The sequence below is a fragment of the Anopheles bellator genome, chromosome 2 (assembly GCF_943735745.2).
Source record: "Anopheles bellator chromosome 2, idAnoBellAS_SP24_06.2, whole genome shotgun sequence".
NCBI lineage: Eukaryota > Metazoa > Arthropoda > Insecta > Diptera > Culicidae > Anopheles > Anopheles bellator.
Window position 1 is genome coordinate 26,425,962 of NC_071286.1, and position 17,712 is coordinate 26,443,673.

General features: G+C 48.9%; 1 protein-coding gene across 2 annotated transcripts in view; it reads left to right on the forward strand.

Moving 5' to 3' along the window:
* The window catches only part of LOC131211703 (protein groucho), a 150,997-nt gene that overhangs the window by 84,913 nt on the left and 48,372 nt on the right, over nucleotides 1–17,712 (forward strand). For both annotated transcript variants that reach the window (XM_058205284.1, XM_058205283.1), the window contains 2 exons: nucleotides 2,892–2,983; nucleotides 13,282–13,345. In XM_058205284.1, coding sequence (XP_058061267.1) covers nucleotides 2,892–2,983; nucleotides 13,282–13,345 — 156 coding nt within the window. The remainder of the gene's footprint in view (nucleotides 1–2,891; nucleotides 2,984–13,281; nucleotides 13,346–17,712) is intronic.

Genomic DNA, 17,712 nt, shown 5'->3' on the forward strand with positions numbered 1-17,712 from the left:
CAACGGACAGAGTCCGCGCGCGCGCCAGAGAGAGAGAGAGAGAGAGAGACGGTGAGCAAGGATCACTTTAAACGTCAATTTCGCTCCGTTGCGACAACAAAACGCGCCGGAGAATGTTAGTGTAACTGAGTGAGCAACGCACGGACAACACTGCCGAGTGAATGAAAAAAAAACGAGCAGCTTTGGTCAGAGGGTTTGAGAAGGATGTCGCCGCGCGCTGGTGGTCATTAAAGCCCTGTGTGACCACAGGACTCTCTCTTTCGCTCTCGCACCAGCGCAGGGACACCAGTGGCAGTGGATAATTTAATCATTTATAAAACGTATTAAATAATAGCATTAAAAACGACCCATCATCATCATTGTCATCATCGCGCTGCTTGCATGTGAGTGTGGATGTTCGTGCGTGTTTCGACGTGGTGTTTTGTCGAATATCCTGTCGCGCGGATGGGTGCTTGCTGGACGGGCTGGAATAAAAGAAGGTCCCTCACTCGCTGTGGTAATTGTGGGGAAAAACGTCACAAATTACCAAAAAGGTCGCTCTCGCGTCTGCGACGCGCTTGCTCCGTACGTCGGTCGGTCGGAAGAGTATATCAACGCGAAGGATGAAACGAGCCAGCCGTATAGAGAGAGCGAGAGTGCGCGTGAGTGTGTGTGAGAGAGAGAGAGAGCGAGTGGCCACAGAAAAATGCCGGCATCCGTTCGCCTTTCGATGGCCAACTCACGTATAAACACACTTACAAATTAACTGACACCGATTCGGGAGAAGGATACGTGTCCTTTTGGGAAACGAGCAGCGTCGCCGCCGGTGCCGCCTGCTCCGGTCGCTTCCTCCTCGAGGCGGTAATAAAGTTCGCTCGTGCGCGTCTGTGTTGGTGCCGATGCTCATTTGACAGTATTTAATCAGTGCGTATGAATGTTGCATGGTGTGTTGTGGGACGACCAATTCACTGACCCGCCCGCCCGTCCTCCCCGAGGGGGGGTTGGTGGTCAACATCGCCCTCTCCCACCACCCACAAACGGATCATATTTCAGTTTTCCCGTTCTTTTTATTGAATGTTGTTCCATCCCAGCTGAGAGCTCGCGCGCTGGCCATGAATAAAACATAAATATTACGATAATAAAATAAAGCACATTTTCCGGCGAATGAATTAATCAGTTTAATTATGTTCACACTTTCACCTCGAGCGATATCTGCGGTTGCGTGCGGATGATGGTGGCCGGTACCGGTTCCGAGAGCTCAGCAAACGGTGATAACGACTTTCGCACCGCTTTATGAATGATAAACGGGTCAAGGCAGGTGCCATAAAGTGGTGCAAAGTTCATGAATATTCTTTCATCTACTTCTCCCGCTGTTTGGGCAAAATTTGATGCGATTCTACTTTAAAAGATCAGCGCATGTTAGGGAAGGTACCTATTGACTCACCTTATCGTACGTTTGATTCAAAAGTTTCAACATTCAGCAACAACAACAATATTTTGGCTCGTAAAGTGTATCGAGCTACTCTGAAAAACACCGCCCCAAAGGTTTCAGATAATCAGAACCCGGTACGATAAACAACGTCTTCGACAATGTCTGTGCCTAAAACGGGAACGCTCGGTTTTGGTGGAACAAAAAGAAACGGAAAAACAATCTTCCGGCAAGTGACGAACTTTGCCGTCGTCGTCGTCGTCCTGTGGTGTGACGTGGCAGCGCAAGGACGAGCTATGTAACCGAGCGCAGGAAACCAATTTCCAAGTGCGCCGCCGGATGATGAGAGGGCCGCCACCAAACCGCGCGCAACCGAAAGTTTCTGGAAAGAATTTTGATTTTACGTCAAACTTCGGGGCATTTAGTGTACGCTGTGGGCCGGCGTGTTCTTGCCGGTTCTTTGGCCGACCGTGTCGTTTACCTTCAAGGCTTCAACTTTTGGGCTGTGGAAATAAACTTTATACCGTTCGTTTTGAAAGCAGCACCACCAGCAACTCCACTTACGGGTGCAATTAATGTCTTCCATTTCTGCCAGCCGTTTTTCTTCAATGTGTTCAACAAAACAATCGAATGTTTGAAATAAGGTTCCGAGTGAGTTCGAAAGATGAAAATTGATCAGCTCAATCCGAGTGACTAGTGTACGTAAACAGTGAACGAAGAAACATAACGAGAATGAAACATTATTGACCTACAGCGTGTGAGTTGCTCGGAAAACACACGAAAAACATAAACTAGAAAGTCCTCAGTGAGTCCATCGGACGGCACTAGTACGGGCGTGGAAAAGCAAACCGATTAAAGGCAACCCGGGAAAGTGCGCCTGACCGCGTACGGCAAAGGACAGCAAATTGGCTCCGGCCGGTTTTCAGCGGCTTTCCCATCACCCGTACGACCATCAACAGCAGCAGCAGCAGCAGCAGCAACAGCGCCAGCAGCAACACCAATTTGATAATATGACTGCCAATTTGAAGGTGCATTTAACTGTAATTATATTTAATTTGTTGGCATAAATAGTTAATTGAAGGCTCGGGTCGGTGGTAGGTTGGTCACCACCTGGCCGGCCGGCCGGTGGGTGGTTTATGTTTAAAACATACTGAGCAAGGAGGTGCAGCCAGTGAGCGCTGGTTCACCGCACATGCACGCACACCTGATTTTAATTCGCTTTTTCCCGTGGTTAGTTTACGTTTTCGAGGTCGCTTCCAGTCGTTTGGGTGGTTTGGGTGGATTATGTTGTTTATGCGGTACGGGTAATCTATCACCCGGTCATCCACGTAATTGTCGGCGGATCGGCGGATCGGTCTAATCCCTCCTCACGCTTTCGATGTCACGTAAAGTTTGTTATGGCGAAGCCAACGATTTCCGCTCAAAACACTGCGCTAAGCTCATTACTAACACTCTGTTTTGGTTCTGTTTCTCCTTCGAACAGGGGCCGCCACCCCAGGGGCGACAGTTTACGATAGCGGAAACCCTGGAACGGATTAAGGAGGAGTTCAACTTCCTGCAGGCACAATATCATTCGTAAGTACACTTGCGTGTTTTTGACCCCCTTAAGCGGCGTTCGAGATTACCAGCCGTGGTTATGCTCCGTAGCTTCGCGTTAATTTATTCCCAAAATCAATAACCCATACACCGATTGCGCGGGCACCCGCGCGTGTGCGACGAGTGCGAAACACTTAATGCGACTACCCGACGCCGCAGGACATGATCAAATGATTAGCAGCTGATTATGATGTTAAATTCAGAAGCCACGCCGCCTGCGGGCGCGTCCCCAGAAGGATAGGCTCCCTCTTATGCTGTGCGTGCATCTTCACAGCCACACGGTCGGTGGCGGCAACCAAGCGGCGGTTGTGATGCCACCGCGTGTTGTGGGTCGAATCGAACTCGACAGCATGATCATTAATTTAATTGTTATTATGCTCACGTGCACCACTCGGTTGCGATGCTCGGCCGCTTCGTCGCCGTACGGTGTGGGGATTTTGATAGAGGCGTGAATTTAATTTCGCCCCGACGACCACGGCCCGTAGGGGCGCGAAAATGAAGGCTCCCGAGGAGCGTGGAAATTGAAATTGATAGCATCTTGCCTGCCTTGTGCTGACTGTGCGCGACAAGGAGCACGGGGACGACGGTGAAGGATAATCATTCCTCAGCATACCACCACCCCCGGGCGGCCCTTAATGTCCTTTTGCTATCAAATAACGCTAATGGATGGAGCCAGCCAGCCGCGGCCGGACGGCCGGCTTCCGATGCAAATCTGAGGATTATTACAAACCAAACATCCCATCGGCTCTGTCCCCCGGGGCGATGCTGGGCTTCGGTGGACAACTGGATTCCGAGGCGTGGCCGAGAGGATTGAATTGAGTGATTGCGGATAAACATCCTTAATCGCATTGATTAGCTGGTTAATAATGAAAGAGAAAGCTGCAGGATTCCGGTCGGGCGCCCTTTGCATAAACGAAGCATTATGGGGGTGCGATGTTTGATGTTTGCTGCGCGAAACAATAGCAGTTTTTTAACCTATTTCCCATCGCCCAAATGAATGGTTTTACTTCCTTCTGGGCACAAAACCAATAACGACCCCGACACTGGACCTTTAATACGGATCACTTTCAACGCGTCAGCCCCATCCCGAGGCCTCCGATGAGCGTCGTTCTCACGTTTCACCTTTCATTATGCTTTTCCACGCATCACATTCCCTAAAAAAATGTGCTACAAACGAACGTCTATTGGAAAGGAAAAAAACACTTAAAAGTAGACCCAAAAGAGAGAGAGCGACACAGCGGGGAACCGGGAATTGGTATGTTCGAATCAGACACAACAACAAATTATTACGGCGCATTGTGCGGCGCGAGAGAGCGGATCCGTTCGTGCGCGTCATGCTTATGGAAAGGGGAATCGAATTGCCGTAAGAGGCGGCGTCGGGTCGGGTTCGGCGGAAGCAGAGCCACCCCGGCCCGGAACCCGGCAATGTAAATGCTTATAATGAGGTGCGTGGCAAACGAAACGAGACTGCTGCTGCTGCTGGCTGGCGGCAAGGACGCGAGGCCGATAAACATCGAAAGCAAAAAGGAGGTCCTCGTGAAGGGCATTTATGTTGCTGGGGAGCGACCGCGTGCGCGCGCGCAGCACCCTTCGCAGAGGCTGTTCGCGCGCTCGATAACATCAGACGCGGTCCTCTCGGGCACATCTGTATGTGGCGGTATTGGGAAACGTGCGCAGCTGCTGCTCCTGCTGCCCCGCCGCACGCGTTGCCGGCGGCTGATGCACCTTTGCGACGTGTGCGTTTGGAAACAATCAGAATATGATCGGTTTTGAATCGCCGAGTGCGGGGCGAACGGAGGTGGAAAAAAGTAACCCGGACTTTGTGTCGCGATCTGGTCCCTTCCATTTGTCAACATTCGAGGCTCTCGAAATTTTGCATTAATATATTCAACGTTGTGTCATCAATGTTTTGTTGCTCAATCGGTAACTGTGAGTAACGCTTCGCTGAAGTAACGCTCGTATCATAACCATGTGCACAGAAATATGTATTGTTTAGTTCATTATTCAATTTGGTTGTATTTAATCAGTGCCAACATGGTCTGGTTTGTCAACTGAAAGGTTTTCCTTTAAGTCGCTACACTGTGCAAGTCGTATGTTAGTTTTTTTTCACACACAAATAATCTAAGCTTGTGACTTCTTCTGGTTCAGAATTTACCCAATAACAATAGAAGTAGTCATGAAGTGACTCCTTACATTGACTGGTATCAATAACCAATGCATTGTCAAAAGTGTCAACCACATCAACAGGTCTCGTGGCGAAACAATGACATTGAATAGCTGTCAGTTCTATTCCCTCTTCAACATAACATCCTGAATTTCAAAACATGCTCCTCTATTATACTCATGATGCTCTCTAATTGCACAAAGTTATCTTTTTGTATTTGTTCAATAACTGCTCACTCACTAACGGACCATTATTAGCGTTAAGTAACGAATTCCTACTAACAAATAATAATCAATTTTACGTTCGAATGTTTAATTATTTCCATATCAATTCACTCAACACAGCCCAATGCCATTCATTACTTTGAGTACAGAGTTTGTGTCAACAACCTTTCGATCCTTTTCTAAACTTTTCTGTATTTCGTGTTGAAGTTCGAAACTTTAAACCATTGATGCACTACTTCAGTTAAATTACAGGGTACACAGGATTCAGGATAAAATATGGTATGACGTAGTAGCCAAAAAAGGTCGCGCTCATTCTTTCGTCCTTCGACCGACGACATGATCGTCGAAGACACATAATTACTGCCCACAAAGGGATTCGTGGCTGTGCGTGGCTCATCGGGGGGTGAAGCCTAACCAAATCGAAGTTAAGTCCTCCACTACAAAAACGTCGGCTTACTTCCGAACCGAGCGCACGTTATCGTCCAATCATTAGCGTGCCACGGCCGCTACCACCGCCAAGGACGAGACGCGAGGTTAAGCAACGGCAGCAACAAGGACAAGGAATTAAATAACATGCCTAATCTCCTAATTGTACACCTTTGTTAACCGTGCGCGTGTGCGTGCGTCCGGGCCTTTCTTGGCCAAACGTTTTGTTTTCTCTCTCGGTCTATCCCTCCCTCTCTTTCTCTCTGTCTCTCTCGGCCGAATGCCTTTGCGGCGCTGTAGTGGCAACTTCGGGCAACTTGTGTGTCGCACCAGGGACGATATCCGATTTTTCTATTTATATTTCAATTACACCCTTCAATCTGGAGGCCCCGCCGCCAAGCCACGGTGCGTGACGTTCGTCCCCTCCCGTTCCGTGCCGTCCCGTCCGCTCGTACCATAGCGTAAGGACACGACGACACACGGGGGTCCTTTCGAAACGCGCGTGAAGGTAGGTCACCGCGATGGCTGCGCTGCGATGCCGTTCGTGTGGGTTTCGTGACAACGGCGCTAAAATGGTTAGCTTCCTCGGGCTCTCGAGGGCCCCGCACCCTCCTGCCCGGTCCGGACCTTCGGAAGGGCAATTTTCTTTTCGTTTCCATTATGTGCCAACGCTTTGTTTTCCGTCTCGCTCACCCTCGCCAATGCTCCGTTTCGTGGCCCGTTATTGCTTCCGTTTGTTACCATTTCCTGTGCCGTCATTATGGGCACTTTTGTGCATGTGTGTGTCGGGCAGACGGAACTGAATGGTGGTGGTACCGACGGGAGACGGGAGAGCGCAGCTGTGCCGCCCGACCGACCAATCGACCCCTATTAATTCGCGTGTGTGATTTCTACCCTCGTGCCTGCTGCGAACACACATCCCCCTATCGATGTCAGAGGGTTCCCGGGGTTCCCTCTGTGTCGGAGCGGAGCCCCCGGAGATGCCTTCCCTGCCTGGCGTCACCGCATCGAAGTGTCGATTTGCTTTGTTCACAGTTTTCATCCACCTGGGGGTTTCGTCCTCGTCCGGTGGTGGCCGCCCCTCTGAAGCACGCGTTTACGCATTTTTCTTTCTTCCTGTTTTAGTCCTGGAATTGGAATCGGCGGTCCCTTCGCCTCCGTGGCGGCTGGCTCCCTGTGGCTTCGTGTGCAGGAATCAAATATTATTGTTATTTTGGTCCCTTTCGCTTGGTCCATCAATTTGCCGCACATTTTCTCACCGCTCTTCCCCGGGGCCCCGAGGGCCATCGGAGCAGGGTGTGTGCAGGCACGGCTTGGCAATTTGGGTTCGGTTTCCGAGCACTCCGCGCGCGCGTTGACTTTCGGCGAAGTTTGCGAGCTCCGTCCGATTTGTTTGTTTCTTGATCAACTGGCGCGCAGCGCGTGAAGAGGGCCCTTCTTGGTCAGGGATTAACGGCTGGTGGTTGGGCTGTGCATCACCCTTCGGTCAGTTTACGGCGGCGGTCCTTCTGTGGCTGCTAAATCGGGTTAAAAATCGTGTACCGACCGGATACGCATACCATTGCAAATCCGTTTAGCGTTTAAGCATCGTGGGTCTTCCGAAGGAAATTGTTCGGAGTTTTTGTTGAGGGAACTTCCCCACTCTGAACTCGGGCGGCTGCATTCTGGAATCACTTCCGATTCAATTAATTAAGTAAATAATGTTTGTGATGCTCGGCTGCCGGTGGTCCTCATTCGCCGGTGTTCTTGCCACCGGATACTAAACGTATTACAGTACTCCGCTCTACTTGTTGTGTTCCGAGTTTCGACTGAGAAACTTTTGCTCCGATCTCGAGGCTCGCTCCCTCTCGCGCGCATGCTGGCTGGCTGGCTGACTGTGGTGTCAACATAACCTGGGAACTTTATCCATATGGGGGAGGCATTGTGGGCGTACAAATAAAGCCACCGCAATCACAGCCACACTGTCACACGTGTGCAGAGGGTGCTGTGGGCTTCGACTCCCTTAGAAAAATCCACGACAAGAGCCGGGGAGCCGACTGTGTTTCCTAGTAGCTCCGCAAGAGAGCAATAGATGATGATGCAGATCCTATTGCACGATGATGCCACGACCACCACCACGGTAGACAGTCATCATAAGGCTCTCGGAAAATGGATCTCGATCCAATCTTGCGTTTCGATTGTTTTCCTATTCTCGATTTGTGGAGTGCAGCAGCTTAAAGAGTGCCTCTCGGGCCAATCGGTGTGTTGGTTTATGCACAATTTATGTGTATCGTTGAGGACAGTTGATGGGAAAATCCTTTTCCGTACGCAGCCGTGAGTGGAAACGTTTTTATTTATTCATTTATTTCAAGTCAGCGGGTCGAGCGGTCTTGTTGGCACTTACCTACACTGGATAAAAGAAAAACGATGAACGATAAAAAGAGAAGACATAGAACTGGTTAATGGACTGGGTCAAGAGTAGAAGACGATTGACCGTAGTAGACTTTCAACCCAGGCGGAAGACACTTTCATATAGTAACATGGCGTAATTGCAACAATTGTTTTGTTTTGTTTTAAATGTTCAACACAGAGGCTCTAACTCGGTTTCGTCCGTAAACGAACAGATGGGTATGAAAATGTGACCATCGTTTTCACATAATACCGAACGCCGAGTGTCGTTTCAATTAGTGCGTCTCTGGCGACCCAAAATCAGGGTATCATCGCCAACCCTCAGCATAATAAATCAACCCTCTCAGCAAGACGAAATAAAGCAAAACAACATGTAAATCGATACGCGAAGCCAAATTAAGGGGATCGGTTAATGATGAGCAGATTCTATTGCACGGCCCTTCCTAGGAAAAAAGGGGGTGCATTATTTAAAGTGGGTTTAGTACACCACCGTCACCGGCGGGCATTAATCACTGCGCCAGGGATGAATATTAAGTGGAAGTAAACAAGCGAAAGGACGAGTCGAAGTCCTCGATTCTAAGCCCCCTAAGAAACGGAGAGGAACCGATTTGGGAAAGGGACAAATTATCTACCCACCGGGTGGAGTACGTCGTTGGCGTTGTTCTAAAAAAACCTCATTATTACCCTCGGCGTAACATCATTCTACTGGGAGGGCACTTTGGGCAAATGAGCCAACAAAAAATTGAGTTCGTTGTGGAAGAAAAAACAGTATCCAGGACCATCCACGGGACTCTCTAAGGATTGCTTTCGATTCCCCTCTCCGAAGCGATCGCCGGGAAGTGCCGGAGAAAAAAAAAACGAGCAAGAAAAACATTGCGAATCATTTCCGTTCGTTCGCCGCTAATGGATACAAATTAAATCACTTGCCACGGTGGCTGGCTGCTGGCGGGGGCCGGTGGCTAATTCTTCGCTCCTGCTCCGTGTGCCCGACGTGACTACGGAAGAACGCCGGAACGGTCGATTAATATTCATTCGTGTTTCCACCACCGAGAGAGGAGCACAATATAAAACAACCAAACAGTCGACGAGGTCTCTGTTTCCCGCGAAGTTTATCTTGTCTGTGGACAGCAGAAAAACGGAACACCAAAGCAAACATTTTATGCTTGGCTGTGTGGGCAAAGCGCGGGAAGTTCGCCAGCTGAAGTGTGGTGATTGCAGTGTTTGGCTCTTTACGAAACTATCAGCGATTTAAATTGAATTCGCTGGAATCATGTCGGCCGGCTGCCCGGTCACACGTCCGACGACACTAATCTCCTATCCACCCATCACCGAGGTCCCATCAACCGGGGAAACCCGGGCGAAGTAGCATAAGCATCCATTATGCTACTTTATGTATTGCCGCCTGTTACGCGTTTCGCGCTCCCCAACCAGAGAGTGGAGCCAATAACACCGGAAAGAAAGGCCCCGTGTTTGAGGAGAGTGGTACGGCGGCAACACCGCGCAGTAATGGACGGACACCGCCACCACCACCCCAACCGACACTTCAGCCCTCGCCGTGCCTTTTGGGCGCGCTACGTTTTCTGTTAATTTGATTTCGTTCGTCGCTCGGTCGGAGTCGGGAGCCGTTGGTGTTGCCATTTTATGTTACCAAGAAAATCGCTCCACCTTTTTTTTCTGGCTCGGTTTTTCATTCGTCCTCTTTTACTGCTGCTGCTGCTGCCATTGTTGCTGTTGTTGTGCTGTGTGTCTTTAAATATTTTGTAACTCAACTCCCCCGATGCTGGGGCTCGGGACGACGAAGCTTGTCGTGGCAGGAGCATCGAATTTTCTTCTGCCGTCTTCCCGTCGTCGTCGTCGACAATGGGCGACAACAATCCGGCGCGCACTGCACAGCATCCCGGCCAGCGATTTCCTTCGTTTTATCTTTTACTTTCGGTCGCTTCCTCGTCGTCCTCTTCCGCTCACTCCTCCGTGTGGTGTGTTTAGCCGCGCGGTGTATTACGTTTCGTATTGTGGAGCCACCATTTTCCCGGCCGAGCCAGTGAGGCTAGCACACAATTTTCCACGATAATGAAGTGCAGCAGCCGGTGGATCGAGAGGAGAGGTCGTGTGGGGCGCCCACCGTGTTGGGCACCGTAAAACAGTGGAAAGTAACAAACGGTTTCAGTTTTCTGTCCTCGCAGATTTGGGTGCGCTTTTTTGTGTATATATGTCGCGCTTCTTAATCTTCGCCTTTCTTTGGTGGTGATGGTTGTTTGCGCTCAGTGGCAGAGGGTAATTTGTAGGGGCGGTCCTCCAGCCGGAAGATCATCAGCAGTAGCGACAGAACGATGGCTTGTGTCCGGGCGACGGCTGATGAATTTATGTTTCTATGTTTACGGTTTACTTGGTTGGTGTTGTTTCCATTTTATTTTATTTACTTTACATTAATTCTTTTTTTGTTTTTCGTCACATAAATCTGATCGCTAGATGTAGCATAATTTTATAATTTTGTTCACATTTTTTGTAAGACTTTTTCAAACACTAGTCAAAAACGATAAGCTCTTTGTCGTGTAACAGTGAACAATGGACGGAAAACATAAACGATAGTTCGGTTTGGGAATCCTTCCGAGGAACACTCCCCATTAGCAGTCCCAACAGAGGAACAGTTGAATTAAAAATTCAACAGATTTTATTCCGAGCTTCCGCGGGGCTCCTGGTCTCTCCCGAGAAGATCCATCCACGGTTGTTAGTTCGGTTGTTGAAAGCTTGCCAAAAGCAACGTCATCTGCTGACGGACAACGCCGTCGTTACCAGCAGCAACTACACGACGATGGGGATCCCCAACTGACCTCCGATCATCCTTCGCGAGTGTGTACAAAAGACCGGGACTTTATGCAGCGCCAAAATGGCACAAAAACTGCCCGCCCCGAAGGAAGCGGTTTTCTGGGTTTATTCTTTTCCACCAATCGCCGCGTAACCGGTTTCCGGGCGTGTGGTGGCGGTTTCTCGTGCCCTTCTTTTTTTCGCGCCCCCCTCATGCCCCGAGTGGTGAGAAAATGGTGCAAAGCGGAATGTCCATCATCGTGCATGCGTGTATGTGGAAGTTCAAAAAAAAAAATGAACTTTAAAACACAACAAAAAGCCAGTATAGTGCTAAATAGAGCGACAGAGAGAGAGAGAGAGATAGAAAGAGAGTTTAGTTGGGCTTTGTTGCATCAAGGACCTCAATGGCAGAAGCAGTAGAGTAGTGCCATGCCAACGAGGGATGGGTAGCTTTCGGTGATTCGTGTCCTTTGAACCGAATCATGACAAGCGTTACCGGCTAACTATGTTTGCCGGTGCGCCGCTGGCCAAACGCGGTGGGAGGGCGTTTGCGCATACGAACGAACCATGATCCATTCCACCCCACGGGGGTGGTGCGATGAATTTTTTATGCCCTCCGCCTGGCGCGCACTCACAACGCGGCGGCAACTTGCTCCTGACCCGACACCGTTCTTGTTTATGATGTAGAGTTTCTTGTTTTGTGTGACTCGTTTTTTTCTAGGTTCAAACTCCTCTTGTTTTATTACCACAGATTTTCTCCGTCGACGGGCTGGGGCTGGAGCTCGTTTTTCCGGCACCAGTTTTTCTCTTTTGCTTGGTCGTCATCAGCGTGCTCCGCTGCGATTCCCGGGTTCACGGAAGAGTGGTTCCTGGGGCTACCCTGTTTTAGTTGGGACACAGTACAACCCCAGCCCGTTCTATAGGGAGGAAATCTTTTTTCCGTGGCATATTTTTTATGTGCTTTCTCTCTCTGTACATACCGGGGCTTTGAGTTTCGTTGGATGACACACGGGATGCTTTTTTGTGCCCACTACAGGTATGATCCATGATGGTTCCGGGGTTCTGTTTGCCATTCGATTAGACAAACGTGATACCAAAGAAAAGTCAATGGAGTGCGCGCGGAATGCGAAGCAGGGCGGCCAAATTCGTTACGCTAACTACCTTTCACCGGAACGGGCCGGCTACCAGCTGCTGGGCCTCTGAGGTACGAATGAAACATTCATCAACAGCGTTTTGATGCTCTTGTCACTGTTTGTTGGCGTCTGTACGGAAATGAATGGGGCGTGCTCCAACTTTCGCTGCTGGTTGTGGATCCCGTGTCCATCGACGTTGGTTGGTGGGGTGGAATAAATATTTAACCACCAGTTGTGTTCGGTACGCTACGGAAAAGCATTCTTTTTCACCATACTTTAGGCCATCGTTTCAAGCGCGATGGATATCGATGGCGGATCGTTCCAAAATGAGGAAATTGAAATGGTTAGAGTTCGGAACGTGGTCCGCACTCAGAACTAATCCCTGCAAGCTGATACTTACAGTGGCTAGCGCAAGTAACTTACAAGTTTCATGGAAACAATGCATGCGAATCCTAAAATAATATTCTTTCCTTAAACTTACCCTTATCTAGATTCGAAAACGTTTTGTGAATAAGGCCAGATTTGCGTGCATCACATAACGTGCACTGAAGGGGCTTGTGTAGCTGCTTGATTTATTTATTTTTGTGACGGATAGAAGAGGATTTGTGTTTGAGTTGATTACAATACTTTTATCAGTTCGATTAAGTGTTGATCTCTTATTCCCAACAGCTTTAATACGTCGAACGGCGAACACTCCCTTCAATTTAATTGCTCATGATAATTTGAGCGACTTTGACATAACGTTGTCTTAGAACATAACTAGGGTATAACTTTGCTTTAGAACTGTAGCTGGTGGTGTATCAGTTGCCCGATCGACCATGTTCGGTCGACAGTCGGTTCGGTCGGTATAGATTAAGCAACATAGGCCTTTACCTAACCCTTTTAAAACATTAAACTTTTGTGTCATCAGTTCATGGCCAGCGACATAGCCGGGCCAGGTAAAAACCATAATAAGAAAGAACCTATACATCACAGAACCTCAACCCAACATTCATCATCTTAAAAGCGCGATCCTTCCCTAGCCATTGTACATTACCACATCAGTTCCATGTAGTTCAATCGTCCTAGTTTTCAGTAGTAAATTTCTTGTGTTTGTGTAATGTTACTATTAATTTATTTGCTTGCTTATCGTTTCAGATTGAAGCTCGAGTGTGATAAATTGGCGAGCGAAAAAACGGAAATGCAGAGACATTATGTGATGGTAAGTACAGTTTGGAATGTTTTGTGACCGTAATTTCGGAGACGGAGACGGAATTTCGGAGGAATAGAAACGATGAAGAATGACACTTTGTGCCGCATGATGAAATTACAAGCCACCATGCGCCTCCATTACAAAAATTTTAGGAAACATGTTGCAAAGCATATTCAAACATAGTTTGCGCGAACGGATAAGATCACGAAAACCATAATAACATCTAGTTACGATGCAGTCAACACCGAGACACGCCACACATCTTTGCCATGGCCCCGGAGAAGCTACGTTTCCTGGGGTATCATCGTCGATTTTTTGTGCCGCATTGTGCGAGCGCACTGGAAATCGTTGAATGGAATCGATGAGATTGGCTACGGTACGAGCATCGGGCAACATTTCAACGTCGTCGTCGTCGTCGTTGTCGTGAACGACTTTCGCCTGTAGGTGGCCAGGGGTAAACTCAATCAAATTGCAAAACCCGTCCCGAACTCAATTCCTGTTTCGATTTGTCTCCGGTCGGTCTCGCCCCCCGGGGGTGCGCGGGTGAAATAACAATAACTATTGGGAAGATTACCAGGCCCGAGGCGAGCATCACCGCCGATCTTCCCGGTCCCCGGGAGTCGTTCCCCCTTAGGCGAGAGCGCTCTCATTTATCAGGAAAAGCTTCTGCCACTTTTCCCCGCTCAGCAGTGTCCTCTCCGTGCCCTTCTGCTCCTTCGCAGAGCAATCAAAACAACGGGGACAGTGAGCACCAAGCGCCCTTTGCCTCATGCGAAACAATGGAGGGGGCAGATAATTCCTTTCTAACGAGGACAACGGGATGGGACGGACGGAAGGCCGAGGATGCACCATCGCATATCCTTTCGATCCACCATTTGCCATTCCCATTCCGGGTCGGCCACATTTGCGGTGGAGAGGCACACTGAGCGGCTGAGGCGAGGACCCTGGCTCTCATTCCGTAATTGGTATGCCAGTATCTCCTAAGACCAATTTCGTTTTATTATTTTATATTTATTATCAATTAAGAAGCGCATCTTCTCATACTCTGTTGTGTGGGTGTTGGTGGGGGGAAATCGGATTTTCCGTTGGTTCCATTCGGTTGGCCGCCGCACCCTGCAAACATGATGATGCTGCCTGCCAGTCGTCGGTGGAGTGCCTACGAGGAGGAGGTCAAACCGGTGGTGGTGCTGCTGCGAGTCTGTGAAAGGGGATTTAGTTTTATTGCTGCCGTTGAAAGTCCTTCCCTTCCACGAACTGATAAAGTTCTCGGCAAATCGCTTGCGTGTATGAGCTTTTGCCTGACACCAGCCGCAGGAGCTCTGGCTGGTGGTTGGCGTGGTGGTCTTTGAACAAAGCAAGTACTTGGTTGTTCCTTTGGAGACGTGAGACGCAGAACCTAATTTATGTTCCAGTGTGGGCACATGTTTCGATTGCATTTTGTCTTCCAATTACACAGGATTTTACATTCTTTACAAATATCTTTCGCTCCGCATTGTCTTGGTTTTACATACAACTGGGAAAGTTTGGTCCACTTTTGAAGTACATCGAAACATAATGTTTTAATTTATTTCATGTATATTAGAAACACATATTTTTTGAAATATTTACTCTTGAGAACTACAATTCTGATATTCTGTCAGTTTAACTATTGAGGTGAATTTTCTTATTTTCTTTATCGTTCGACGTGACCAAAAGCGGTTCATAGGCCTGAATTCAAACTTTGCATCTGCTTTCCTTCCCCTCATTATTTTATAGCATTCCAGTTCTGTAAAATTAGCCTGACAGCAGCGTTGACAGTCACTGGCCTTACATGTGTTGGCCGGTATACGGAATACCTACATACCTATTTGTGTTTTAATGCTACCTAATCCTGAACTATGTTCGGTTTGAGTGTGAACATGAAAACATTTTGTTTTAATAGTCTTGCTCTCCGGTGCAGGTTATAGGTAGGTTTATGTTGGGAAAAACCCATGCAAGATGATCGTCCAGAGAGTGGTTTGCTGCAAAAGATCAGATTCATCATTTTCCCTCTCTTTAAAATCAACCTCTTTAAGAAGTTCTACAATTGGTCCCTCAATGTGTGTTTACAGAAATGGATAGTTAGATATATGTTATCAAAGTGTAAAAACCAGTCTTCGATCATTTGATTTCACTCAACCCTGCCGATAGCCCACTGCTGCAAACGTGTTTGTAGTTAATGCAATGAAAACAAGCATAATTTTCCAATAGATTCAATATTTAGTGAAATGTCTGCCATCTCCTATCAATTTGGTGTCTCAAGATTTATGTCTTGCCATAAAGAGCTATGAAGGAAACGAAATGTGACACAACCACGCCGTACTCTTTATTTTCCGTAATTTTCGGCATCACAGATCGGACACGGCCACACAAAGTAACGATTTATGGTAGCAATGCCACGTGCGGTGTCGGTACACTTTTTGTTCGCCGTCGAAGGCCGAGTGAGTTTCGGGACAACTCTTTAGTGGCAAACGAAGCGCGGGGAGCATAACTGCGAACCAATAACGGGGGCCACCCTTTAGAGAGCAGAGACCACACTGCCATCGGCGGCGAGGTCGAGAACTTTCTACATAATCATAATCATAAATTTGTTGCACTTAGCACGAGCCACGACGGTTAGAGAGAGAGACCGAGAGAGAGAGCGAGAGAGAGAGCGAGAGAGAGAGCGAGAGAGAGAGTCGGTGGGAAGCCAGGATTGAAAGTTAAGCCCGTAAGCGGTTCAGCTACATATCATATCGTCGTCGGCCTCGGGCACACATACACCCAGCGCTGCACACGCACACACCGACGGGCAGCAGCAGTTTATGAGCTTTTGTGTGCTCCAGAGCGTGCACCGGGCGCGTTTAGGGAAAAGTTTGGCCGTTTGCAGAGCGCGGTGGTTTGGTTTTCCGGTTAGCTGCTGGGCTGGACTGAAGACTGAAAATTGATGGTTTCAGTGGAACGGAAAACGAGCCCGCGTTTGGTGGTAGCGGTGCCCCCCGCAGGCCGGATTCTGCGGTTAACTTATGAAATACTTATCGCTCCGGCGATAAATTTATGCTCCCGTCTGGTCAGCGCGATCTGGCCTGGTGTAATACTTTCGACCGAATGGCCAATAACTCATCGAAGGAAGTGCTGCACCTCACAGCTCGATAATTTCACATTCAATAGCGTGTTGTTACCTTATTCGTTAGAAGCACGATGAACCCGATGTGTTTTTGTAACTAAGATGAAATGATTGAATTTCGGCCCCCACGAGGTAATGACGAACCTTGCTGAGGCAGCCACGTATCTTACCAATGCACCCAGTATGTCCAAACATAACCTTGTTTATCATTTTATCAAAGCTTCCTCTTTTGGGGTCCATGTTTAAGCCACAGGTTGAGGCTATCAAACCACAACCGACCGATACACTCAATTAGAGGGCACTCAATCAGGGCACAGCAAACATAAAAATCAAACCAAAAGCGTCTGCCACGGGGAGGAATTAAGCAAAGGACTTGAACGTAACCATCGAAGATCCCAAGCGGTCCAGCAAAACCCGCAAAGCGGCAACCCTGCTGCAGGATTATCGAAACTATTATTTTAATATGCAAATTTTGTAAATACAATTTCGCTTTGTGCCCCCACCGTGTTCGATCATCCGTGGCCTCGGACAGGATTTTCCCCCGCACGGTACGCCGTTGTCCGATGATGTTCACACGCATACCTGCCATTCGCACATGAGTCGTTCCTTTTGCCGGCAATGCCGATGTTGCGACGCCCGTTACACCGAACCGGATGTTCGGGAAACTAATAGTGGTCGCCTGCTGCTGCAAGGACTGAAACGTGTACATAGAGGGCCACCGCGGAATAGTTAGCATTCCCCCCCGGGACACTCCGACCCAGCGACCCAGTCCTCGTTATTCTTTCCGCTCGGTGGTGGTGGCCGCGATAGGCGTGGTACTCTTCGGTACTTCGCGTCGAGCGGGCGTCCGTTTTTTTCATGTGGCCACCACACCGAGGCTTGCCCGCTCCCATGTGCCTGTAACGTCGAATGCTGTGGCGGTTGTTGCTAAAAGCACCAGGGGTTCAACCGTCCTGTGGCTGTGGCCAACCCGCCGCCGTCGGAAGCTGTGATCCACCCGTGGGAAGAAGCACATAAATTTATGAAACCACCACCCACAGCGAACATTCCTGTGAAGGGCGGCATTCTCGGGGTCCCCATGGCAATCGGGCGCGAGCGAGCGAGCGAGCGAGAGAGAGAGCGACAGCCATCCATCCATGCAGCGAGTGCAACGTCCGGAAAACATTGTGTTGCACATCGGTTTCTGCACTTTTTTACTGCGCGGCCACGGCACCAGGCGGTTGTACATCCATCGTCCGGCGAGTAAACACCC